The sequence below is a fragment of the Argiope bruennichi genome, chromosome X1 (assembly GCF_947563725.1).
Source record: "Argiope bruennichi chromosome X1, qqArgBrue1.1, whole genome shotgun sequence".
Taxonomy (NCBI): Eukaryota; Metazoa; Arthropoda; class Arachnida; order Araneae; family Araneidae; genus Argiope; species Argiope bruennichi.
In genome coordinates, this window is record NC_079162.1 from 7,117,274 (window position 1) to 7,143,454 (window position 26,181).

A 26,181-nucleotide genomic window follows, 5' to 3' on the forward strand; every position below is an offset into this window, starting at 1 on the left:
GAAATATGTTTTCTGTAAGTGTGCGAAATATTTCTTCAAGAGGTCGTCTTCATATTTGAATTTACTCAAAATCATTTATCTTTTTTTTTCAAATAGCGACACCCAGTTCCGAATACACATATATAGGGTGTTGCCGAATTCGACCGACAAACTCAGAGGGGTGATAGTAGGCATCAAGAGGATAAAGAATCACCATACTACATGGGTCCCAAACGACGTTTAAGGGGTGAAAATCGCAAAAATATAGGGAGTCGGAGAACTGTTGGAAACTGTAAAAAATTTATTAAAAAATAACAAATGGTGTTTCCAACTATGAATTTTTTTTTAAGTGAAAGCACATTGTTAAAGGCTATTTTTCATGTAAGTAACATGCCGATTTGATGAACCAGGGGGTCGTAAATTATTGAAAACGAAAAAGCAGTTTAGAACCTTTATCTTCAAAAATATTTAAACTTAAAAAAAAATAAAAGATTGAAAGTATGAAGAATTTTATACTCTTTAGTTTGATACAAGTCTGTAGTGTGAAAACTGAGAAGGTTTTAAAATATTCTAGAAAAACTAAAATGTTTGCCGGTAAACATCGCTGCAACATAGGCGCCGATGTTTACAGAAAGTATTGTAAAATTCTACCGAAAAATTCTGAGGAGTGATAGTAGGCAAAAAGGCGATAAGAATTTCCAAAACAATAAATATAAAATCGCAAACGATGGTGAAAATTTATTTGGTGGAATACAGGTACAGCATACATTTACAGCACAAACATTTTAATATAAGAAAGGAGACAATGGGAAACTTTTATTAAAATTACTTAATGTTTCGGCCGCGAAGGTCATTACACAACCGACACCGACGTTTAAATTACCGCCGGACGCGCTCAAACATACTAAGCGTTCTTGCAATTTCTCCATCAGCGACGATGATCCGTGCTACGAGATCTTCCATTGTATCCAAAGGTGTCTGATAAACAAGAGATTAAGGTCCGAGGAACGTGGAGGCCAATAAACAGGTCTGAGATCAAATCTGAGAATAAAATTCGTGCAGGAAAGAGTGCATCTTCCTGTGTGGCACCAAGCATCCAGCATGCCGAATACCCAATTCAGCAGCAATTAATCGCGTGCTTGTCGATGGGGTATCGGCAAAGAGCTGCAAAACTCTTGTTTTCTGTTTCAGGTGTGCGCACACTGCGTTCTTACCCTGCATTTGGCCTCGTTATTTTGAAGGATCCTGTCTCCAGCAACCGTCGATCAATATTTGCAAAGGTGCTGTGGTGTGGACAACACCTACTTGGATATTGCTATTGGTATGTTCTTTGTGCTGGGCTTCCATTACCATCCGCTCGGTCGTAAGTTAAATGCATATCCGCATATTCGTCATTGGTGAAATCTGACATGTTGTTTACGAATGAAACTTATCGACTATCAATTCTGCACTGCACTGCTCTTTAATGAACACAAGCTGCTTTTATACTCATCAAACCATCAATTCTGTCATGCTCGCTTCTTTTATATTCCTCAAATGCATGAAAAATTTACATACGGGAAAGCTTCTTCTTCTCGACTACCTTGTTCCAAATCCTCGCATTCATAGGGCCATTCTCTTCGCCAGGCCAATTGTCTCTTCGATGTTTGTTTTTGCGAGTTTCACAGAATAAACGTCTCCTGCGACCCTATGTTTTATGATAATTTTTCATCTACTTAATGCCTACTATCACTTCTCTAAATTTACCTTTCGAATTTGGCAACACCCTCTGTAAACATCGGTGCTGATGTTGCAGCGATGTTTCCCGGCAATCATTTTACTTTTTTTTGGAATATCTTAAAACTTCCTCAGTTTTCACACTACAGACTTATATCAAATTAAATATAAAATTCTTCATACTTTCAAGATTTTTTTTTTAAAGTTTAAATATTTTTGAAGATAAAGGTTCTAAACTACTTTTTCGTTTTCAATAATTTACGACCCCCTGATTCATCAAATCGGCATGTTACTTACATGAAAAACAGTCTTTAAGAATGTGTTTTCACTTAAACAAAAAATTCTTATATTTGAAACACCATTTGTTATTTTTTTATAAATTTTTTAGTTTCCAACAGTTCTCCGACTCCCTATATTTTTGCGATTTTCACCTCCTGAACGTCGTTTGGGACCCCATGTTGTATGGAGATTCTTTATCCTCTTGATGCCTACTATCATTCCTCTGAATTTGTCGGTCGAATTCGGCAACAACCTGTGTGTGTGTGTGTGTGTGTGTGTGTATATATATATATATATATATATATATATATATATATATATATATAATTAGCCATTTTTATCCGAAGAATTCAGATAACATTTTTAATTTTGAGTAAACGGTTGTCGATTATAAATAATTGGAAATTTGAATTCCCAATGTTAAAGAGATTTCCTGTTTTCTCAATATATTTCAAGATATATAAAAAAAATCTTTGGCAGTAATTCTTAATTTACATCATGATACTGAGTAAGCAAGAGTAAAGGCAAGCATTTTTTTAAATATGAAAGTATATTTTTAAATTCGCATGCTAATTAATTTTGTTTTTTAATAGAAATTTATAAACATTTTGAGGCCAATCAAAGGAACTAAGACCTAAAACATCGGTATTCCAAATTTTATTCCATTTCCATTAAATAGTTTTTAAGATCAATAAACTAACAGCTTTGAGAACATTATTTTCGCATTTTTGAACAGGCTTCTCAATTTCACAAAAGGATTCTCTGGCATTAGTAAAAAAAATTGTTAAATGGAACGGAAAAGTAATCATGTCTTTCACCGTTGTTTTAGGTTAAGATTTTTTTTTTCTTTTTAAAATAAATGCTAAGACAAGGGGGAGGGAGGGGGGAAAATCGATACATGTAACAAATTCTATCCGGCTACATTTCAATCGAAGTTTCATTTTGGTCAAAAGGGAGCCATTGCAGTTGAAGAAATGATTTGTGAGATTTTTAATTAATGAAAAAACAACAGAAGCAAGATTCTGTGCTAAGTACAAAATTTATATAGCGTGAAGTGTCCTTTTGCTTAGATAATACTGTAACATTAGGCTTTCTCGAAATGCCATTTTTTTTAATGAAACAAAAACTTTAAAAATGTTTCGGTAATTATTTTTAATACGTTTTATGATAAAAAAAATACGTAAAGTATAAAAAATTCTTAAAAATAATTTAAAGTATCGTTCGGTGGAAACTTGAATATATAAGTCAACAGCCTAATGATTTTTGTGTTTCAGTTATAAAGGAATATTTCAGAAACTAAATTTATATAGAAGCAAAAAAACTGTAATAAGCCAGTAGCGTCACCTGTTGCTGATGTCACACATGAACTTTATTGAAATGGAAACATATTCTCTGCTCCTATCAAGAATTATTCTTAAAAAATATTGGTGAGGTTTTTAGTCAGTTTGATAGCCGGTTTCTTTTTATTAGATCATTGGCAGACTGGATTATTTCAATATAAACTAGTTCATCGGTAATGGATGAGTTTCATTAACCTTTCCTAGAGTCCTGAAACCAGCATCTTTGATGGTCATCATCCATTCGCAGATTGTATGAATTATAAATAGTCATGTTTCCCAGAAGCTCGAATGCTTGATTTTTAATAAGGCCCATCTGCAAGAATAGGTAATGACAAAATCAGTCAGCGGGTGGGCCAGGATATCTCCGGGGGAAAAAAAAGTGAGCGGGAATTAAAACAGAGTTGCTAAAGTCATTTTTCAGAGCAGTCACGATTTGGAATTAAACCTATTTGTGTGAGCAGTGTTGGGAATTTCTTAAAAGTCAAATGGGTTTCGCCAATTACACGCCGAGGTGGAACTTCATAATTTTTAATGGCGCTTTCCAAAACTCAGGAAAGCTGGTGGATGAAATGAAATTTTGAAAATGTCACTCTTTGTAGTGGTTAATGAAATATCGTAACTGTTTTAAATAGTGTTTGATCGCAATAAATGAGACAAGGGCGGACATGTCTTCTGCAATGAAGGTAGCAACGAAGTTGGAGGAAGTTACTTCGGTGTTATGGCAAGTTTTCCATTAACTGCTTGGACTTATTTTATGCCTAAAATAAATACATTGGTGTAATGACGATGATGGCGATGCATAAAATTAATGACTGAATTCTTTTGAGCCTGAGTTGAACCATCTAAAACTATACTTAGCTTTCTAGTGCTACATGAAGGCTTAATAACCACATGAGAGTGTAGATAGTATCTAATATTTTTGAGAATATCACAAAGTTTCATTAACTATAAACTTATTACCTAGCTATTCATATTTGTCTATGAAAAATTTTCCGGATTATTTAAAGAAAATTTTTGCACTCAAATTATTCGAGTAGTAGTTGCGAGTTTTGAGTCCACGTGGAATTTTGAGACTTTTAAGTTAGTAAATGCCTTTTTGAAGTAAAAACTTCTTGGATGCACAAGTAAACTACAGAAATACAAAACACCAGTTGAGATATTTAGCCGTTTCCCAATATCATTATAAAAGATATTGTTTTATAAATTAATAATAGTATCAAATTATTAGTACTTTTTTGAAATAAACTACAAGACCGAGGTCGAACGAAATTGCTGCATATGTGAGGGTCTCGTGGATTGTATGCTTGCCTGAAAATGTAAATATTTTGTGGTATCGGTGAAGACAGTGGCAGTGGTGTACCGATATTTTGTCGGCGTCGGTAAGTGCTTGAGTTCTCGCTCTCTTTCTGTTGAAGGAATTCGGCCTGCCGATCGAAGTTGGTATGAGTGCAAAAGTTTTTAAATTGGCTAAGGCTTATGACATGATTAAATTAATCGCAGCACAGCCTTTTCTTTCTTCCCCCTTCCCTACAAGTGATTCCACATTTAAATTGACCCAGAGTGTTTAACACATATTACCCAAACATATATTGTCTACAAAACAAATTTTTCAGCAAAAACATTTTTTATATTATTTTTTTAGTTTAACATAATTTTTAGTTTAGCGATCATTTTTAATTTTTTGGAAGTATTTCGAAAGAATGCAATTTAATAAAATGGATATTAGATATATTATGTACGAAAATTATCCGTGTTCTTATATAGCTATAACTTGAAAGAGACTGAATAATTGATGTACAGAAACAAACTGAAATTTGACGAAATTCTTTTGGTGTTTTCATATTTTCTATTGTATTAAATGTTGTTTTATTTTATTGTATCATACGCATTTATTTTTATGTCAAGATATATCTATGTTTAATTATTCAATAATCTGAGGATGACTTTTAGTGTGTGATTATTCATTCTTGGAATATCATCTGTTTATACATTAAAACTGTTATTTAACCTATATTGAAACACGACAGTTCAGAAAAATTCACTGAAATGTAAGCCCATCTTTATGAAATTTTTATAATGATCCAATTTGATGTGCTTCACATGCACGGCTGTTTTAACAGAGAAAAATGATCGTGAAGATTCAAGGGGACAAACCAAGTTTAAATTCGTATTGCTATGGTGGTGGTATGTAGTCCATTTGTAGTAATGATTTAATACTGAGAAACCCGATTTAGAATATTCTTTATAAATATCTGTAGAACTGCAATATTTCTCTAAACCCACGTGAGAGGTCCAAAATTGGAATGACTGAAATACAAGTAAAAATAGTAAAGAATTTTTAATATTTACGTTATTATGCTGTAAACTTTTTTACTTATTTGGACAAAATTGTTTCTGTAGATTCTGATGGTAAACAATTGTTTGACGGCATAATGTTCATTGAAATTTACTGTATTTACATGACTACTTTAAATACTAAGTTTAATATCATAACCAACTTTAGGCTGTCGTAATTACAATCTATTGTTTAGTTTAATGTACATTTTTTAAAGAAAAATTATTTATAAAGAATTTAATTTCAAATTTTTGTACATGATAAGACAAGCGAATTTTTCTCATTTGCTGTCGAACTATTTCACACTTACTCGATACTGTAGTAGATGCAAACTTGTTAGACGCTTTTCTTAGTTTCACGTTCTTTTTAACAATTTCGTAATCAAATAATGTAAAATCAATCTAGAACCTTGTCAAATTTTATTAAATTTTGTATATAATGTCATTTATAAATCGATAATCAGCTTGCATTATAAAAATCATGTTAGAAAATGACATTAGATCATGTTAACTGCTATGTTTGTTAACTGTTCGATTGTCTAGTATGAGAAAAATTAATATTTTCGATAAGTGTCGAATTATAGTTCCAATATTTTCTTGAAAACACTGGCACTCTTTACTGAGAACAAATAATAATAATAATAATAAAAATTTAAATATAAACAAACAAAGGCTTAGAATGAAACAGAATTTCTGCCTGGATTTCAGCTGATGAAGACTATACTGCATAACAAAGCCCGAGCTCCTGGCGTCAAAACAAACCATTAACCAACTATCAATTTTAATGCCAGTGTCTACTTCTTCTCCTTACATGATAGATATCTGGTGTCTAAAATGGTATTTGTATGTTCAGATATGTGTTTTCAAAGAGAGATGTGCTCTTTCCTATTCTTTTGTTCAATCTTAACATTTCAAATCCCAGTTTTCAAAAATCATGAATCCTTTAAAAATGTAGATGGTGGGAAAATACATGAAACACCGAGCTCTGATCAAGCAAAGTACTTCCACTGTTAAAAATTTTTTCTTTTTCCGAAAGAGGGCGCTGTGCCACTTCCCATATAAACGCGAATTTTAGAAATGTATTATTTGAGTATGTGTGTGCGTCAGTGATGATTCAATAAAACCATTAGCAGAACTGCTGTTTCCTGTTCTTCCCTCGATAGTTGTTGAGTTGAGTTTTGGTTTCGTATAACTTAATTGAAAACATCCACCTTCTGAGATTTAAGAGCAGATGATACTATCTTGATTTTGATTAATTAGTATCAGTTATTTACATGCATATTATTTTTAATGAGCAGTATCTGCTGTGTAAAGACATGAAATAATTGCAGTTGTCCTTATAGTTAATTCCAACCGTTGACTAAAGGTTTTATTGCACCCAGTGGAGGATAAATCAATTAAATGATTAAAAAGATTGAAAAACATTTGGTCTGACAAACATGCTCTGTATTGTTCCAAATGATGGGAACTTCTTCCTGTTAAAGAAAACTTTTTGATCACTAGAATCTATCAATATATATAAAACACTAACACACGTGGCATCTCTCTTATTAATCATTGTCGAAGGGTAACAGTTAAATGTAAATAACGAACGTTATCAGATTCCTTCGTTAAACCATTTTTACAACTGCATTTGGCTCATTCTCCTGATAGGATTCACCAAAAACTCAGAGGAAAGTCAAAGTTGAATCTAGAGCGAAAATAGGCTTCATCATTGCCAGATGGATAATCTGGCAATGATGAAGCCTATTTTCATCATTGCCAGACCATAAAACTTTTATTAAAAAAAAAATGGTTTTTGTATTGTCTTAAAACTTGCAAAAATTACCTTTTTAATGATATCGGCTTCATTTTTGTGCAGCATTTTCTTTATTTTTAATAAATTTTTCAAATGTCATACACATTTTGCAGCAGTTAATGTTATGAAATTCAAACTCATCCATCTATACAATCAAATGTGAGCTTTTGCCATTGATAAAATTAAGATTAAAAAGACTTCTTTGGCTATTAATTCCAAAGGAGGATTTTTATTTTGCTGTATATACATTTTTTTTTTTTTTTTAACTTTGCACGCGTTATAATTTGTTTTGTCTTATTCAATTTAATTCACGGTTTTTGATCTCGTAAAAAGTAATAATAATACAATCCATATTAATATTTAACAGCCTAAATAGTCCAAAATTTGGTCGAAGAAATTGGTTGCCAAAGGCCGCTAGTATGAGGTAAAAATACTTAGAACTTGTTTCTTCAAACAATGTTACTCAAATATTTAAGAAGACTGTATAAACGTATAAATTACCATTTTATTTATATTCTTTACTGAAACGTGGTCTAAATGAAGTATTTACCTTCCAATGAAAATAATTTGTAAAAAAACTGCTCATTTCTCAGTAACAGCTAATTTGGTTTTAAAAACGTTTATACATATTTGTTGAACTTTTCAATTCTTATTAACATGTTTGTTGTTTTTACATGTTAATAAGAATTTTTAAAAGCATGTTTAAAAATGTGACTTTCTCATTTTCACAGTGGCGACCCCCCCCCCCCCTCATAAACTTGTTTTAAAATGTTAAATTTTCTTTCATTTCCTTTTCTTTCTTTTTGAATTTTCTTACTTTTTCACTTGGAGACTTCGATACACTTTGCTTTCTTTGAGATCCCAATTATCAACGAAAATGGGGGGAGGAGACAATAAAAACGTAAAAATATGGCAAGGCATGAACCAACCAAGAGAAAAATAGGGTGAGGCGATTCGCGGAGCAGCCTATAAAAGTCCATTGCTCACACAGCTGACTGATTGATTTGAAAACAAGCAAACGAAAAAAAAAAAAAAAAAAAGAACTCTTTTCTCTCTTTGAATGTTGAGACACTAGAGCTGCAATCAAATCAACCCCAGCTTGAAGGGTGACAAACTAAGTCCTTTTTTTTTCCTTCTTTTTTTCACTGCTGTCCAGAGTTTCCTTTCATTTTCTCAATTTTATTTATTTTTTCCCCCTTTCTCTCGTTGGCCGTTTATGCGTTATTAGAAAGAAAAGTATGTGGATAATTATCTAAAATGCTATTCAGATGAGTATAGTTATGAAGAAGTATCAATTATTATAAATTATTACATGTAAAAAGCTATGAGTGTTGTAGATCGTTTTTTGCACATCTTATTTATATTCATTTTTGGACTAGTATTATCGAGTAGAGTGGGCGACGATAGAAGTATGTCTCTCTCTTTGTGTGTGTGTGGGGAGGGGGGGACGCTACTTTTATCTGTTGAATTTTCCTTTCAATTTTCACATAAATTTCTGTTAAAAAAACTTTTATTTTGTCAACAGAAAATTATGTATCGTTTACTGGTTATTTAATATGTTATATCATATATTGATTATTTGAAATGCAACAAATTTCGTATGTGGATTTGAAACTAAAAATGTTAGGCTACTTCTGGGTAAATTATCCTTTCAATTGTCTCGTATACGAAGTATTGTAATCGAGGGGGGACAAATCGAATTCTATATTTTGACGAATCTTCTCCGTTTCAGACGTCCGAGTTTGAAAAAGATATTTTTAGTATTATGTCTGTGAATACGAGAACTCAAAAATGCTTTGAACTAGATGGAATGTGTAGATTTTTACCAAATTTGGATTCCGGTTGTTGTAATATAACGTAGCGAGCTCGATGGATATATTTCGGTATGCAGCTTTAACATCCATCAATCAAATTTTGAGCGAAATCCGACAAAGGGTTGATCTATACTTTCTGAAGCATGTAAACACGATAACTGAAAAAACACAATGTCTCAAATATATCATTTTTGTATGTGATTTTGTGACTACAAGTATACTTTCTCAAATTTTGTTTCAGTAGATCGGGAAAAATGCGACTAAAACACGAATTCAAATTTCGGATAGTATTAACCGCCTGTCGGGATTAATTGCCAAACAGCTCGGCAAGGTACAAATGATAAATTCGGTACAAATGCTAAATACACGCCGAAAGTAAATATTTCGTAACAATTGTATACTAGTGCCATACAAGACGTTTTCTGCCTTACCCAAGATCCGGGGGGGGATAACATCCTTATTAAACTTAGATAACTAAATTTAAATCAGTGTTACTCCATAACTAATCATTCGTCTCATAGAGTTACGAGTTAAAAGAAATATATTTTTATATTTCCCTCGCTGATTTCTGAACAACTTAAGAGATTTATTTTAATTAAAAAAAAATCGGAAAATGGTAAAAATGAGTATTGGCAGAAATCTGATCTTCATAAATAGCCACGAAGTAATTGCATATGTACTTTACATCGACAGAAAGTACATATTGAATGTTTTCTCGAATCATTAAAAAATAATATTTCGAATAGTAGTAAATTGTAAGAAGAGCGCAAAAATATTCACAGTAGTATTAATGCAAACATTATTACTAAATATTCGACTGTTAGACGACAAATCTCTCATCACTGTGCACAACATGAACTCGCAGATTTATTTAGACAAATGTTTAATTATCTAGTATACAAGAAAGAGACAACTGCTGTTGGTTTAAATTGGGATAAATATTTTTGCTGCACTGTTCATTTCTGAGCTGACGAACCGCCACTGGATTTTTCTTGCAAAGTTTTTGGATGTAAAAAATTATAAGAGACATTGAAATAATTCTTCGTTAACTATGAAATAAACCATTATTCGAAGTTTTCTTGAGAAAATTAAAAAAAAATGAATCTTCATTGCTACAGTTTACCACTCGTCCAAAACATTTGAGCTTAGCTGTAAAACAGTGGCCGACGGATGATTGCTTTTTTCTTTGAAAGAGGAAAAAAATAACACAAACATGTAAGTAGGTTAAGTAACTCTGTCAGTGCGCCAGAGAAAGAACGCAGTTGCTTTTGTCTGAGCTTTCAACTTCTTGAAGCAGATGCGCTTTGAATTGGTTTTCTTTCTCTGAATAATCATACTAGCAGTTGAATTGTAAATACATAGGAAAGGTCTGTCGTTTCTATTGTCTTTTTGCATTTTGCGTATTATTATTTTGTATATCAATATCTTTTGATTTTTTTTTGTTCTATTATTTTTGACATTATTTACAATGGCGCTTTATATTTTTTAGACGGTGTGAAAGTCCATTGTTTTTAGCATTTTACTCCTTAATTGAACAAGCAATTCCTTTTCATTTTAAAGGACAAATATTTTTTGTCATTATTTCACATTTAACTAACTGAATATACTTATCTCAAATTCATTAATTTCAAACTTTAGTAGTATTTTAAGTAGAATTTTGAAACTTCAATATATAAGGAAATTAGATGATGATAATCGAATGAAATGGCATTTTATTCCTATGTGTAATAATGCATTTCTGATAAAAGCCTTATGCATCAAACTTTGCTGTTGGATGTGAATATTATTTTCTTACCTAAACCAATTAATTATAAATGAAATTATTAAATAATTAATATACGACTGTAAATAATTTCAACTTAAATTTGCAATTTTTTTTGTAAAAATAGCAATTTGTTGAATATGAATTGAGTGTTCTTATTTGGATGGAGACCTATTCATACAAACAAAATGGGGTTCTTTTGATTCGTTTATTTTCAATAATTTCCAATTACTTTATAAGCATTTATGTTTTGAAATTTTGGTATTTTAAACAGTTACTTTAAAGACCCGCATATCCCTGCTAATGTATAGATTCTTTGAAGCTTTCGTTTTTCTGAAATGCTCTTTTTGTGTGAATTGCAGTCACACCTGCTAATAACTTTTGCCATTTCTAAATCGACTTTCTTTTCTTTTTGTTTTCATCTGTGAAGAAGTTTCATGAGTCACAAGCACGTGAGTAATTATATGAAGTTGTGCAGGGTTCTGCTTGAAATGAATCACTGTGGTGATTAAAATTTTGAACTAAGATTTTGAAAAAGCAATTGAATGTTATTCATTATTCTCATAGCTCTTCATCCTTAGGATAAAACTTCCGGTTGCTTATTCTTATTGTTTGCAGAAACTTAATTTATATATTCGTCATCATATCCCAAAATTTCGCACTGGAAAAAATTTATAATGAATTATTCCTCTTTGTATCAGACCATCTTTCGTTCTAATTCCTTTGCAAATTATCGTTGAATAAAATTTAAAATTATTGCATTAGTGTATTTTGCTTAGAAGAATTGATATAAAAGTTCGAATCATTGTGTATTGCTACAAATGGATTTATAGGTGTATTGAAAAAATTTTAATCTTGGAGGTTGTTACATCTTCAGTTTATGACCATATTCTAATTCTGGGCTCTTGTTTTTTGTGACTCCGCCCCCCCCCTTTTTTTTTGGTAGAACAATGCTAATTTTCAGAATTGAAACATCTATTAAATATAATAATTAGAATGGCAACTGCAAGTGAGTACATCGAAAATATTTAGCAAATTTCAATTATATATTTTAAACCAAAATATTTATTTTTTGCTTATAAAAATTGATTAATCTAAAACAAGAAGGCTAAAAATTTCACGACCCGACTTGGGGTCATGATCCACAGTTTAAGAAGCCCTATTTGGAATTTTGATTCAACTCGAACTTTAAAGCTAGACCTGTTCTTGAATGAGTAGATCTCTAAGCATAGTTAGTTAACATGAAAGTTCAGTGAATTCTGAGCATAATTCCTTTATAAAATTAGAACCGACTTTTGTATAATAAAGTAAGAATTATATAATGTGAAATCAATTAGTATTTGAATGTTTTGTTTTTAATAAATGGCTTCAAATTATTTCTGATAGTGTTTTCCCCTTGTGCAGTTATTTGCTGAATAGAAAAATGAAGATAGTTGCATTTCTTTTTTCTTTAAAAACGTGATTTTGTTTTTTAACAAGCATTCACTTTAAGTGAATATCAAATCAGTTTTTCATGACTTCATTTACCCATGAACATTAAGTAAAGTGAATGGAACAATTACCCAAGTTTGAGTTAATATTATTTTAGCGAATTTTTCAGTCCTGTTTTAATGTGACGTTACGAAAATAAGCTCTCGTTTGTTTTTCTTCTCCTTAGCTATGCGAAATTTTCGAACGTAATGGTGGCGCTTTTGATATCGGAAAGCAAATTTTTAAGAACTATTTACTTTTTCAATCGCCTACAAAGTAATAGGTTGTTGTTGTTTGCGGGCATCTTTCAACGAAATAGTGTTGACACTTTTGGCAGCGTTCCCACAAAAAGGTTAGCGGTCCCGGTTTGAGATAATTGTTTGGTTTTGTATTCACTAATTTAAAAATTATTTGACGTTACAGTTCTTTGCATAGAATTAATTGCATATAAAATTTTCTTTTAAAAATATAGTGTGAAATTCATAAATTCCGAACTTTGCCAGATATTCTTGTGCGTTGAATGATGTTAAATCAACTTTGCTAGATATGATGCTAGGTGGCATTGATCCTTGTTAGATTTAACAGTTAGTTTTCTTCAGTCTGTGAGTCGTTGAAATTCAGCCATTCAAAGTTTTATTATAAATAAGAAATATCTTTTAAGTATTATCTTTTCAAATGCATTTTAGGTCTTGCAGAGAAAAGAGATTTTTTCAAAGCGACTTTCATGTTTGAGAACGACCCCCCCCCCCCTTTAGTGATTTGGGAATAGCAGAATTGGGCGAATTTTTTATTTAAAAATTTAATTCTTATGAATCTTCCATTTTTTGTTTGAAAATTGAATGAAGACTTTTTTTTATTAAATTTATTTAGAATCCTTATTTTCGTGTTTAATTCGGACAATGAGTAGTGATTTTGTAAAATGTTCTAGAATTCTTTAGTTTATTGCGATTTATGCCTGTAATACATGCTAAGAATGAATGAATAAATGCAATTAAAATTATGGAACTGTCTTTATTTTCATTTTAATCTCTTTTTTGACAATTTATTTATTTCCCCCTTTTCTTTTACAGGTACTTTGGTCTTATGAAGTACAGATATCGCTACGATCCAGCTCTTTTTAATTTTAGAACGTGGTTTTTTGTGAGATATAGAGTGGAACTTTTATACATTTAGTACTGCTTCATATGTGACAATTTTTGAATATTTTTTCTGCTACGAGGGGAAAGCAGTTTTCAGAAGGAAAGGAATTATATATCGTCTTTAACTGGCAGTAATTATTGGCGGCCAACTGGCCGTATTTTGATCGATAATTCTGGTGACCAGTATTTTTCTCGCCTTCCCTTCCCCCCCCCCCCCATTTAGTACAGATATTTTAATTTTTCACTTCAGACAAGTGACTAAAATTGAAAATTTATTAGCCAATTCTTATTTCTAATAGAATCTTTTCACATCAGGTGATAAATCACTATTTTAAAGACAGAAGCGAAAAACAAAATGAATAAGAAAGTCAACAGCGATTTATTTTTACTACTTTTGTTAGTTGCTCGTTTGGGACTTGAACCCCACATTCGTATCATCAACCGCTGGAATCGAGAACCTGAGAGTCGTTCTGTTTTCCTTGGACCAACTTCTGCTTACACACAAATTAATTTTCACGCTCCATTTTCAAGTGGTAGATACCCACATCCGAAAAGTATAGAGTTGAACGAACTGGATGAAGCAACGATTTTATTTAGTAGACTAAATTTATATGATTCATTAAGAAATGGCGGAAGCAACCTTATAGCTTGCATTGCCAACTCCCTAGATAGTGAAGGTGGCGATCAATACCATGAAAGTCATAATCCTGAAAGCCCTGGCAATGGATTCGTTGACCATTCCATACAAGCGACTGGGAACACAATGGTCAGCAATGGGAATACCAATGAAAGAGAAAGCTCAATGCGATTGGAAACGGTTGAACTCAGCCCTGAGGTAAGCCATGTTTAATTTCTATATTAATTAAAATATTTTGAAATAATTAATGTAATTACTAATAGAAGTCAATGAAAATTTTTATGTGAATGATCAGAAGACTCTTAGAGTATAAAATCTAAGTCACAAAACATAAGGTTTTACATTCTTTTTATTTGGTTGGTCAAAAATAATTGCTGTTTTCCCAAACAGATAGACAAAAATTATTTAAAAAATACAATTAACTATCATACGATTTTTTTTCATTTGATATTATCTGATGTTTTAACCTTACTTTTGGCGCAAGTAACATTTTATGAAATCTTTTTGAAGTATGGATTTTAGTGTGGAGAGAGAAAAAGATGTTAAAAGATTAATGATTCTTATTTTTTCGGAGAAGATTGCTGTTGATGATCACAAAGACAGATATACGATAAGTTTTTGTTTAATATAATCCACTTGTTAGAGCTTTACAATATTGTAAACTTTTTCGATTTCTATATGATTTGGCGTGGGCTGACGCATTGAAAACCTACAACATTTTGTGATCAGTTATACTAGTGTGGAAATGGCCTTCCTTTCCCTTATTAACAGACCGAGGGTATTGGTCTAAATTATTGTTCTTTCAAAACAAGCGACCCCTTCTTTAATATAAACCTTATATTAAAGTTAAGAATTTCCCTTTTGCTTTTAATCTTTAATTCAAACTCAGTAGTTTTCAACTCTTGATTGACTTTAAATTTATGCTTAGCAATGATACAGTTAAAATGCATACTCAATAAAAGTGAAACAGATGCTAAATAAATTGAAAAAAAAAAAAAAAAAAAAACTGAGTGAAAAGAAACTTGTCTTTGAGTGTTAAGCTTTACCATAATTTTTTGTTTAATCGTTTATTTAACCGAACTAAAAGGAAAAGCAGAAAATCAATCATCGGCGATATTTGGCTGTTTCGGTTCATAAAATGCTTTAATTTCATCTTAACGGTACAATTATCTTTCAGTGTGTGCATCAATTTTTTAAAGTAATAGAAGAGGTGCGTTTAATTGTATTACTGCAGTCTCAGAATGATTGATGCCGTTTAAATAAATATTTTTAAATAATGGAGTATTAATCAAATGTTACTGACTTAAAATTGCATGATTTTAATGAATTCAAAGTCTCAAGGTAATGGTAACGTATTGTATCAATGAATCAAACTTTCGTTTATAAGCATATTCAGTGCCCTAAAATTTCTACAAGGCCATCACTTTTACAGTTAGTATTTACGATTTAAAAATGTACACTTAATAATTTAATAATTCATTTATTTACAGTGAATGATTAAAAACAAAATTGCTGTAATTTTTGCAAAATTCTAGTGAACATCACTCCGATGTTGGATTCTTTATGACTTAGAATCCTTAAGAGCACCCATACGAGTATATCGCTCATATCGTTTCAACATTCCTCTTTAGATTGCACCATATAGTTGCAGTAATCTTGAGAATATACTTCCCTCAATTATTTCAATATTTTTGGTATTTGAAATTTTATTAAAATAAATAATTCAGAAGATGTTGACAAAATCACAAAAATCAAGCAACAAAAAATAATTTTATTTTCAATTTTAAACAATTAAACCTTTATTAAGCAATTTATTATTTCTTGGGCATGCGAGACAGAATTTTCCTTGAGACTTAGTTTAATTCAAATCTTTCGTACGAATCATTCAGTAGCAGTGCTTAGACTAATTATAAAAATCGAAAATTTTTTAAGAAATTAGAAAATAAGGGCAAGTTGAATATTACGGAAGAATTTTCCAAAAAAATCTGGAGAAATTTGACTTATTATTGTGAAATTTTCAAATGGTGGGTCGAGTCTTTTGTCAAAGCATGTTTTGTGAACCATGAACATACATCTGCATCAGAATCCTATTGATTATAAAAATCTTTATGTTTAATATTGAGCCAACATTTGCTAGAATTTTGTAGTTTTATTGAACAACAATTAAGATTTAAACACTGATGTAAACAAATAAACATATTTGAAATAATGCTTTATTAATTTCCTATTTTTGAAGTAACTAGTGATTAAAATAGTGAAAAAAAATATTGCTGTTGGTGAAAAATCACTAAAAAAATTTTTAAGACCTAATGAAGCGTGCACTCTTAAATGATATATCATTGTAGCTAAGTTGATAACACTTCTATCAAAATTTCTTTGTATTATGTAAGATCTACTGTTTGTTCTTTCAAAAGTTAACAATTGTAAAAAATAGAATGTTATAAAACTAAGTGATAACTATATTTATTAATGCATCCAAACATTTAATTTTATTAGAAATCTGCATTTCACCGTCAAATGGTTTCCGTTTCAAGGCGAATGAAATCCTTCAAGCATAAAATATTGCCTTTTATCTGTATACTATTGTATGTGTCGTCAAAGCATCATCCTTGATTCTTGACTCATTCCCCTTGTATTTTTATTTGAATACCTACAAAATCTATTCGAATTTATAATAAAATAATTCGACTTAATTAACTTTTCCTTCACGAATATCATGTTTTTTACCTTTATGTTATGTTCATTCTTTTCTTCAAATAAATAAATAAAATTGTTATTCATTGGTTAAAAAATTCAGTTGTAATATTTTATTAGTAAAGTATTCATTTTACCGAAAATATTCTGATAAACTTTTCCAAAAGGTTGGTGCATGTGGCAAGTTACTGAAACAACTTTTTAATAATGAATGCAATATTTACTGCAACAGCTTTTTTTGGCCCAAGCGCCTGGCAAAATCTACTGTTTCTTGCTGAGTTCAGGTAATGAATGACGTCAATGAAAGTGCTTCACAGCTCTTGGCATCTGATTCATTCGCCCCATGTGTTTCAGTTCCTTTTTATTGACTGCTATGTTATATACATGAACTAATTAAAAAAGCCTCTTGCTTTCTACTTTTGTTATGCATTTTTTAAGCCTAGCTTACAGAGGGAAAAAAATTCACTGCTGTCTATAATACTTTTATTTTGAAATGAATAAATAAAATAGAGATGCACGCTTTCGTCAATGTATGAAAAAATATTCTAAATGTGAAAAGAATTTGAGGTTGCAGGGTGTAGAAAATCCTCTTAAAACTATATAAATTCAGTTGTAACAGATGGGTATTATTGTTTGAAAATTAACTTAAAAAGGCATTTTTATAATGAAAATGAATGCACAGTGGAAAAGCATAAGAATTAAATTTTAAAAGTTATATTTAAGTATGAGTTCTTGTTTGTGAAAACATTTCAAGTTTAAAAGAGTGATGAGACTTGTTCAAAAAATTTCGAATATTAAATTACAAATAGAAAAGATATTGATCAAGATTACTTAAGAGTAAAAAGTTAGACTCACAGAGATCAAATATGTTAATGGTGCCCCTGTTTGAGCAGCGCCGGGTTATTCAATGAATTAATATAAAGTCTAAGAGCTCTTTTAGCAACATTTTTTTCCAAAGCCATTTTTTTAATTGGAAAAGAGTCTTTGAAAAGAATGTTGTCTTGTAATGTCTTGTAAATGTTGTTAAGCATGCCGTTACGGTTACAATTTTTTTTAATTCCATTACTGTAGCAGAGAAATTGAACTATTTCTCTAATTAAATTCTTCATTAGAGAAATTATTGGTCACCGCCATTCTTGTGCAAAGAGGGGCATCACCTCTTTACCTGTTTAAAACCGTCTATGGCAAATCTTTTCGGACGGTACAGTGATAAGTAGATTATTTGAAACATCTTGACAGCTTAACCCTCCGTGATTTTTGTTTCATTTAAAGGAGCCATCAAACTGATTTTCATTGATAATCTTATCTTAAAAAATAGAATTTTACAGCAAGTTTCAATTATCTACATTCATGAATTGCATGCTACTGTTGAATTTGTCGTGCAGCTCATGCAGAAAGGTGTTGATGGATGATTGTAATAGATGTATTGCACATTGTCTCTTTAATTCCCTTGTTTTCGTCGCATTATTTCAGTTTAATGCTTAAAAGTTTCTTCTGATATTTTTCGAAAATAAACAACTTATTTCTTCTGCAGTTCCTCCCATCCACCCCCTTTAGAAATTGTAACCGTGTATTTAGGAGAGTATGTGTATAAAATTTAATTGAACCTAGTTTTATTTGGCTCACCCTGCATTCTTTTGATTGAAGTGTTGGGAATGTTGTCATAAAACTATAGGCATCATTTGTTCAATATTTATTACACCTCCTTTAAACTAATCTCCTCTGACTGCAATTCATTTATGTCAATGTTTTTCCTATTCTCAAAACATACTTATAGTCGTGATCGTGGAATCTCTTCAGAATTCATTGCGAATTTTCTTTTATTGCATCAATAGATTCAAAATGGTGACCACGAAGAGGCAGTGTTATCCGTGGAAAATAAATAGTAGGGCCAAGAACTCACAACAAATTTACGCCATTTCTGGTGAATATGGAACTTGGGGCGCCATATTTCATAAATTTTTTGTCAAAAATTCGGGAATAATTGCTTTGCGAGGAGTAGTGGCGGAATGACTAGGCACCTTCCAGAGTCGCTGGACTGAAAAGGGGCTGCAAGTTGGTCGATTAAAAAGATGTTATTAGCCTAGTTATGAATTAAATAAATTTGTGAAAAATAAAAGTAATGAGAATTACAAAACCGAACCAATTATGCCAAAGTGTTAATATTATCCTATCGCTTTCATGACATTTATTTGGCTATTGCAGTACTTGTAAATACCATCTACTTAATAGGATGTCAGTGCACCATAAGAAATAAATATGCATTTCACAAAGCTGCTAAAAAATTAATCTAAAATGCCATTAGCACGATGTTTATTGAAATATGAAACTTAATTGTCCAGCTTATTAAAGGAAGAACTTCATTATTTTTACTACCTATGGCCATAAAATGTCTAAACCTTTCACTACTGAAAAGGTGCATTATTCTAATGCAAAATCCCTCGAATTATCTCGTTACTATTCAAGTCGTTTTTTATCTAAGAATTTGTTCAGCAATGCATCTAATTGTTAAATGGCAATCACTAAGCACCAATTCTCTGATTTGATCGACATGTTGAATAGACATAGTGAAAAATATTTACTAGAGTATAAGTCATCTTTGGAGGACTTTGTACCAGCTTTAAACATTTTATACCACTCAAAGACTCTTGCTTTTGATGAACAGTTATCTTTTACAACATTTTGGCTTTTGCTTGTGCAGAAATTCATTTTGAAACATTTCAGATATTTTTGTAGCAAAAATTTCATTATGGGAACAAATTTGAATGCATATTCTTTGCATTTTATTCAATTCCATTCACCATTTTTGAAAATCGGCAAAGTAAAAATTCTTTTTCCTTTGAAGACAGATTTATTTCCGAAATCAAATATTGAGTGTTTCATAAAAATCTTCTTTTCTTTTAAAACGGATTTTAAATGAAATATTTCGGATATGTTTTATCACATATATGAGAAATTAGAAAAACTATTTTTAGGTGTGATCTAGATTTAAGTTTAGTTATAGTAAAAACGCTTTTTTCAACACTTAAGGGTTTTGAAAATATTTCCTAATTTTTTTTATTGAAATATATTTGGTTCCTCAAGTATATATTTCTAAGTGTTAGAATAGTAGTCGTATTTGTTTTAAAGCGGTCGTTTCATTCACCTATTTATGCAGTATAAATTGAAGCTGACAGAATTATTCGTCATTCTGATCAAATATGATCTGCTTCAGCTGCATTTGGTCCCGTACGGTGTCCTTTTTGCACCTTTCCGGTGAGAGAATCATAGACTGGATGGGATAATTGATGTAATAGTTTAATTGATAACGCGATTTTTAAAAAAAAAAAAAAAAAAGATATATATATATATTGCAGTTTTAAATAGTTTTTTTTTTATATACCGTGCTTTTTCCCTTTAATTTTTAAATGAACGCTATCAAATCATAACGCTTAAGTACTTTTTTAATATTATTGAATTGAATTATCTGTACAAGTACATTATGGTTACGGTTGCCTAATGGGGAATGGCTTGGCTTCGGGATCGGAGGGCTACAAGTACGAAACCAATTTCACTAAAGATCTGTCGTGCATGCGGACCTAGAGCCGATCTTCCTTTAGTGTGATGCGGAAATTTGGAAGGAAGGTGCTAGTTCAGGTGTCGTCATCTGAATTACGAGATCCGTCCCTAAACAGCCTTTGTGTTGCTTCCAAACGGGGCGTGATAAACTCAACTACAAAACGTGTTTGCATTATTTGTTTAGTATTATTTTGCTTATTCTCGAGCCTAACTTTTGTCAACGCTCAAGTCTTGCACAGATATCTTCTCTGGAATCGATTCTCTGTTACAGTGGGTGATAATGTAATTGTCTTAAATTGTTACGATACTTGCTTTTGACTTGAAATTGAAATCGCATAGAGCATTTTGTATTGTATAAAATCTATTTTCATTTTTAATATCGGATAATCTGCTAATTTAAAACCTCGAGCTCACAAAACTTATGAATTGAATTGTTAGTTTGTAATGTTTTTCTGAAATTTAATCTATTTATTATTTTAATTAAATATACTTTTTGATATCCAAATCATACCTTGCAGCAAATAATCGGAAGGATTAAATAATGCGTATTATTAATAAATAGTCATCTACTACTCTTTGATGATACACTTGCATCTACAAACAAAGTGAAATCGCGTAAATGATTATATTCTCTATTCCAAGATAAGACTTTTAGATTACAGTTATTGTTGTCCTTCAGGTATAATTTTTTTTATTTATCAAAACTGAAAAAAAGATACTTTTAACTTCAGCACGTTTTGATTTCGCGTGCACTTGATATCATCTTTTTGATAAGTTTCTACATCAACTCTCTTAACTCCAAATTATTCTTTCAATCGACTGAATAATTTTATGCCGTGTCGCATGTTTCTTTCACTTTGCCTTGCGAATGATTTAGAATATTTTGTGAGCGTTTCATATATGATGTGTAATTATGTGTAAATTGTGATCTGCTGTCTTTAGCAGCCGTCAGCGTCGTGTATTAATTTGGAAAACGGTTTAAATATATTATATTTATTGATATCGCATTAACACGATTATCGGGTATCTTGTTTTCTTTTGTGTTTAACTTTTGAATACATTGTAGGTTAAGTCACCTGAAATCTAAAACTGAGTATGCTATCTTCAGCGTGTATCAGGCTCAACCAAAAGTTACCCATTGTTTTAGTTATACCCCCCCCACCCCCCTCATTGAAATTACAGAATTAAAGTAGAATACTAATAAAATGATAGATTTCTTATATTTCTCAAATCCAATGCCAACTTAATTAGATTTATCCAATAGGATTGAAAGTAACGAAATCCATCATCAATACCTTGCACATTTACTAGGGAATATTCTTTTGATGGTTTTTTTTTTTTTTTTTTTTTTTTTTTTTTTTTTTGTAATTTGTTCCTCTAACATCCGACCTCTCGCCTCCCCCCCCCCCTTTTATATTGAAACAAAAATTCGTGACTCATTTCATCAGAAAATGTTATAATGGCCCCTAATTCGAAATATCCGTTTTTAAATGAAGCACGAACTAATACCGGGTACGTAGCGTCATGAAAAGTTCTTAAATTTGAAAACCATTTTAAAGCACCTTAAAAGTCCTTAAAAAGTGCTTAATTTTCTCGAGAAGTGCAAGTAAAACGTTTTGAGGGGTGCCATATACGTATTAAGGTAACACTTAATGGCTTTTCTCCATTTCCTCTTCAACAATGTACGTTGTTGTTTTTTGAAATACTGGAAAGACTATCCTGTAGGCTATATTTACTATGTCATACTTCTTGCGACTTGAAAAACGTACAAACTTGATTGGAATTCAAAGATGGTGAAGAATTTATTTTAGTTATCCCTGATAAATATAGTTTAAACCTTTGTATGAATTAAAGAAAAATAAGCAGATTGGTCCAATCAATGAAAAATAAGAATACAACAGGATGAATTTGGTGCGCCAAGTAGATATATCGAACATTGGAGAGGCTCCTCTAGAAAGATTTACCGTGAAGCCTCTTTAGGCCATTACACATTCGATCATTGTTCTTGTCAATATGTCGTTTATGAGCATCTCTTTAACAGTCTGTTAAAAGGGATTTTACGTTACTATGCTGAATTTAATTAATCGCGGTGTGCAATTACGTTAGTCAATTGCATAAAATTTTGTATGACGAAATTTTTACTTGAAGCCATATTTCATCTATCGTAATTTCTTTCACAGTTTTTTTTTTTTTTAATTGAAAATTTCTATTTGTTGGACCAATATTGACAAATTTTAGTTTATATATAACCCTTCTAGATCTAGTATTTAATTTTTTTTAAGAAGAAGAAAAGAAGATTAAGTTACGATTCTCTCATTTTTTCTCTTTTTCCATCTCTTCCATTTTTTTTTTTTTTTTGTTTGTTTTGTTTTATTTCTCATAAAAAATCTTTCTATACATACAGAAGTTTGACAGAACAGCATACAGCACAAATCATTGAAGTTAGGAACTTGAAATTTGACAGAAAGTTGGTATTTGAGGACTACTAAGAACGGGGTTTTCAAAATTTTAATTAGAATAATGAAAAAAATAAAAACAGAATTTTAACGTGCTTCTCCCATAACATCAAAGCTTATTATCGGTCCAAAGTTATTTTGACATCATTTTAAAAGTTTTAGAAGGTGACTTTCCAATGATATGAATTTTGTTTAAACGAATGCTTTTTTAAAAAATTTTAGTAATTTTTGGAGAATTAATTTTGGACACAATTTGTAATAATGATTTTTATTGTATTGAAATTTAAAACGTTGTCATTGTTTCATCGTTGAATCACGTTAAACGTGTTAATGTTGTGATTTTTAAAAAATGCTTTCTTTACTTTAATTTAAAATTCAAAACTTTAAGGCAGTTCACTGAATAAGATTTTTGCTTGTTGACTGTTTTTTAAATTTTAAAACAATGTGACATTATTGCGTGCTAGCTTCAAAAAATAATTTTTAAAAAATACATTAAATGTTATTATTTTTATTTTCATTTTACACCTTTGTGAATTTATTTCTGTTACTTATGAAAACATTTTCATAAGTAATGTGATTTCATACTGTGAAATCATTTTTATTTTCTCATAAAATATATAATCATATTTTTCTGTAATTTTTTAAAGCTAAAGTTTTTATTTATTTTTGTATATAGATTAAAAAGCAAGCTTGTATTAAATTTTCTAAATATGAAACATTTAAAAGCCCTTTGCTAAATTAATTATTTTATGGTCTAAACAATTCTAAACGTTATTTTTCTTTTCTATTAAAAAAATTTTTATTCGAAAGAACTTAATTAAAACGTATTATTTTGTCATCAATTTTTGGCAGTTTTCTTAATTTTATGATGGTATCCACTCTGGAATACTTTATCTCTTAGCTTTGTAAGCAAATAAAAATTTCTAAATTGCTAAATATTGTGAGTTAGCATAGGAGGAAATTTATGCTTTCCATCCCTGCCTTATCAGATTTTATTTGTTACTGCATATATAAAAATCAAGTGCAAAATTTTTGATCATATACTTTTTTGTCAGATTTTTGGTTATTCCTATGCTTCTACATCAAATGATATATCCATCTAAATTAAGTTATTTGTTAATTAATACGGTCATACAAGCTTTTTTTTTCCGTGTGCCTTCGGGTGGGTCAGAGTAGTCAGTTTGTGATTGTGATTACTATATGATAGGCAGACCTCATTTTATGAACATGATTTAGTATTTCTTAACCGAATTTGTTAGTTTGCATTAATTTATTCGTAAAATTATAAAAATTGTTGTCAGATAGAGATAAAAAAAATAGTAGACATTTTGATTTAAAATTTATATGGTGATCGTACAGCACTTTCTGCTAAATAGGGTAAAGTTTCTACGTCCTTTCTAATCAGAAACTCACGTGACTATCTGAATTTCTAGAGAAGGAGCGCAAATGTTACTTAAGGAATAAAGAGTATTTGTGATATATCGCTTAATTTGAAGATCATTTTTCAAATAGATGAAGCTATTCCTCGTAATGGACAAATCGTGGAACTTTATTTTCTATGGATTCATTCTAGATGATATCGGATATTTTTGGCCAAGGAATATAAAATTCATTTACACAGCAATTACTTCATTACTTTTTAGACTTGCTTTTTTGGGCACATAGGATTGATGTAAGATAATCCTGTTCTTGTTTAGTTGATGTAAAAATTTTGTTCGCCATTCTTCGAAAAGAATGTTCCGGTCTTATTGAAAATTAGAAAGAAAAAAAAATTATATTCTTAATAAATTAAATCCAACCAAGCTACAATGTCTCCAATAATTTAGTTACGCTTTAAAAACGACATCCGATAAGTCTATTTAAATAATATGACTTTTGTTAAGAATCATTGAAGTATTTTGGGTATTAGCTTTAATTTATGAAGATGTTCTGTGAATCGTGTTTTTAAATTTTGATTTCTTAGAATTCACCAAAATCGAAAAAAAGAATTGTAATTTGGGAAATGTACTAATTGCAGCAAAGTTTGTTGAGAGTTCCACCTAGCTTTAAAAGCAGATTGAATTCTTTAAATTTCTGTACTTTTGATTGCATTTTATTATTGTCCAGAGATATTCATTAAACAGCACTAGTACAAATATTACCATTTTCATAAGAAAAATTTTGATTAAAGTTTGCTTTCGATTTATAACCGCTGCTCTTAAAAATTGATTGAAAAAATAAGAGTTAGAGTAAATTCGTAATAATTTCATAATTGTTAGGATTGACGTTAACTGTAATTTTAGTTGCAATAGAATTCGTGCCTTGAGATTCTTTCTTCGAATTGACTCTCTCTCTCTCTCTTTTTTTTTTTTTTTTTTTTAGAAGAAATTGTCCAGGTGTTTTTCAAGGCTAATTACCTCCTCCTCTCCAAGTAAGTCAGTGTCATTGTGCCAGTCGAAAGATGTTGCAATTCGTTTCTTTCGTTTTTATTAACTCCTCTAGACTTGCATCAGAAATTTGCTGTGATTAAATTCATAGCCTGTTGTTTACCCAGAGCACGTATAAAACCATGATTCGAGATGCTTAGTTCTTTTTCTCTATCAACAAATTAGAAATCAGCCATTATGAAACGAATAAACTTGAAGATATATGGACAAATGTTTTCGTTCTGTTTTATTTCGCCATGATCTTTTGTTTGTTTGTTTGTTTGTTTGTTTTTCAGCCAATTAAACTCAAAGTGCTCTTTTAATATTATTGGCCAATTTTCTTTTCAATGCTTGCTTACTTGTAAGGATTTGCGATCGACCTCATACGTTTTGCCGATATTTTTTTCTTCTTTTCACAAATAGTGATGACTATGGTATATCGAAAAAGTTTTCCAGCAAAAAGCTCTCTCTCTCTCTCTGTCTGTCTGTCTGTCTATCTGTCTGTTATCAAAATGTTGATGATGTTGTTGGCTTTATCCCATGACTTTTTCCTTTTTTCTTATTCTGACTTTTCCCCATTTCAAAGACAGAATTTTCCCTTTTTTGCTTGTAAAGAACCGTTCATTGGTTTGAGTTACAATTTACCATACTCTACAGAACATGCGTGTGCGTTGATTACCTTTTTATTCTTCAGTATGGCTGTAAAAATTTTTTGAACTAAAGGACTGTTAGAAATGGGGGGGGGGGATTTTGCCCAAAACTGTGAAGCGTGGAATCAAATCACCTCGCATCTTATTGTA

At 30.7% G+C, this 26,181-nt stretch overlaps 1 protein-coding gene across 2 annotated transcripts in view; it reads left to right on the forward strand.

The window, feature by feature from the left end:
* LOC129958380 (nuclear factor erythroid 2-related factor 2-like) overlaps positions 1–26,181 on the forward strand; it is a 125,360-nt gene that overhangs the window by 37,441 nt on the left and 61,738 nt on the right. Inside the window, exons 1-2 of one of the 2 annotated variants that reach the window (XM_056070838.1) lie at positions 10,508–10,627; positions 13,563–14,466. In XM_056070838.1, the coding sequence (XP_055926813.1) occupies positions 13,987–14,466 (480 nt within the window). In that variant the 5' untranslated portion in view covers positions 10,508–10,627; positions 13,563–13,986. Of the gene's footprint in view, positions 1–10,507; positions 10,628–13,562; positions 14,467–26,181 lie in introns of those variants that run through there. The other variant, XM_056070839.1, reaches the window with a different exon arrangement.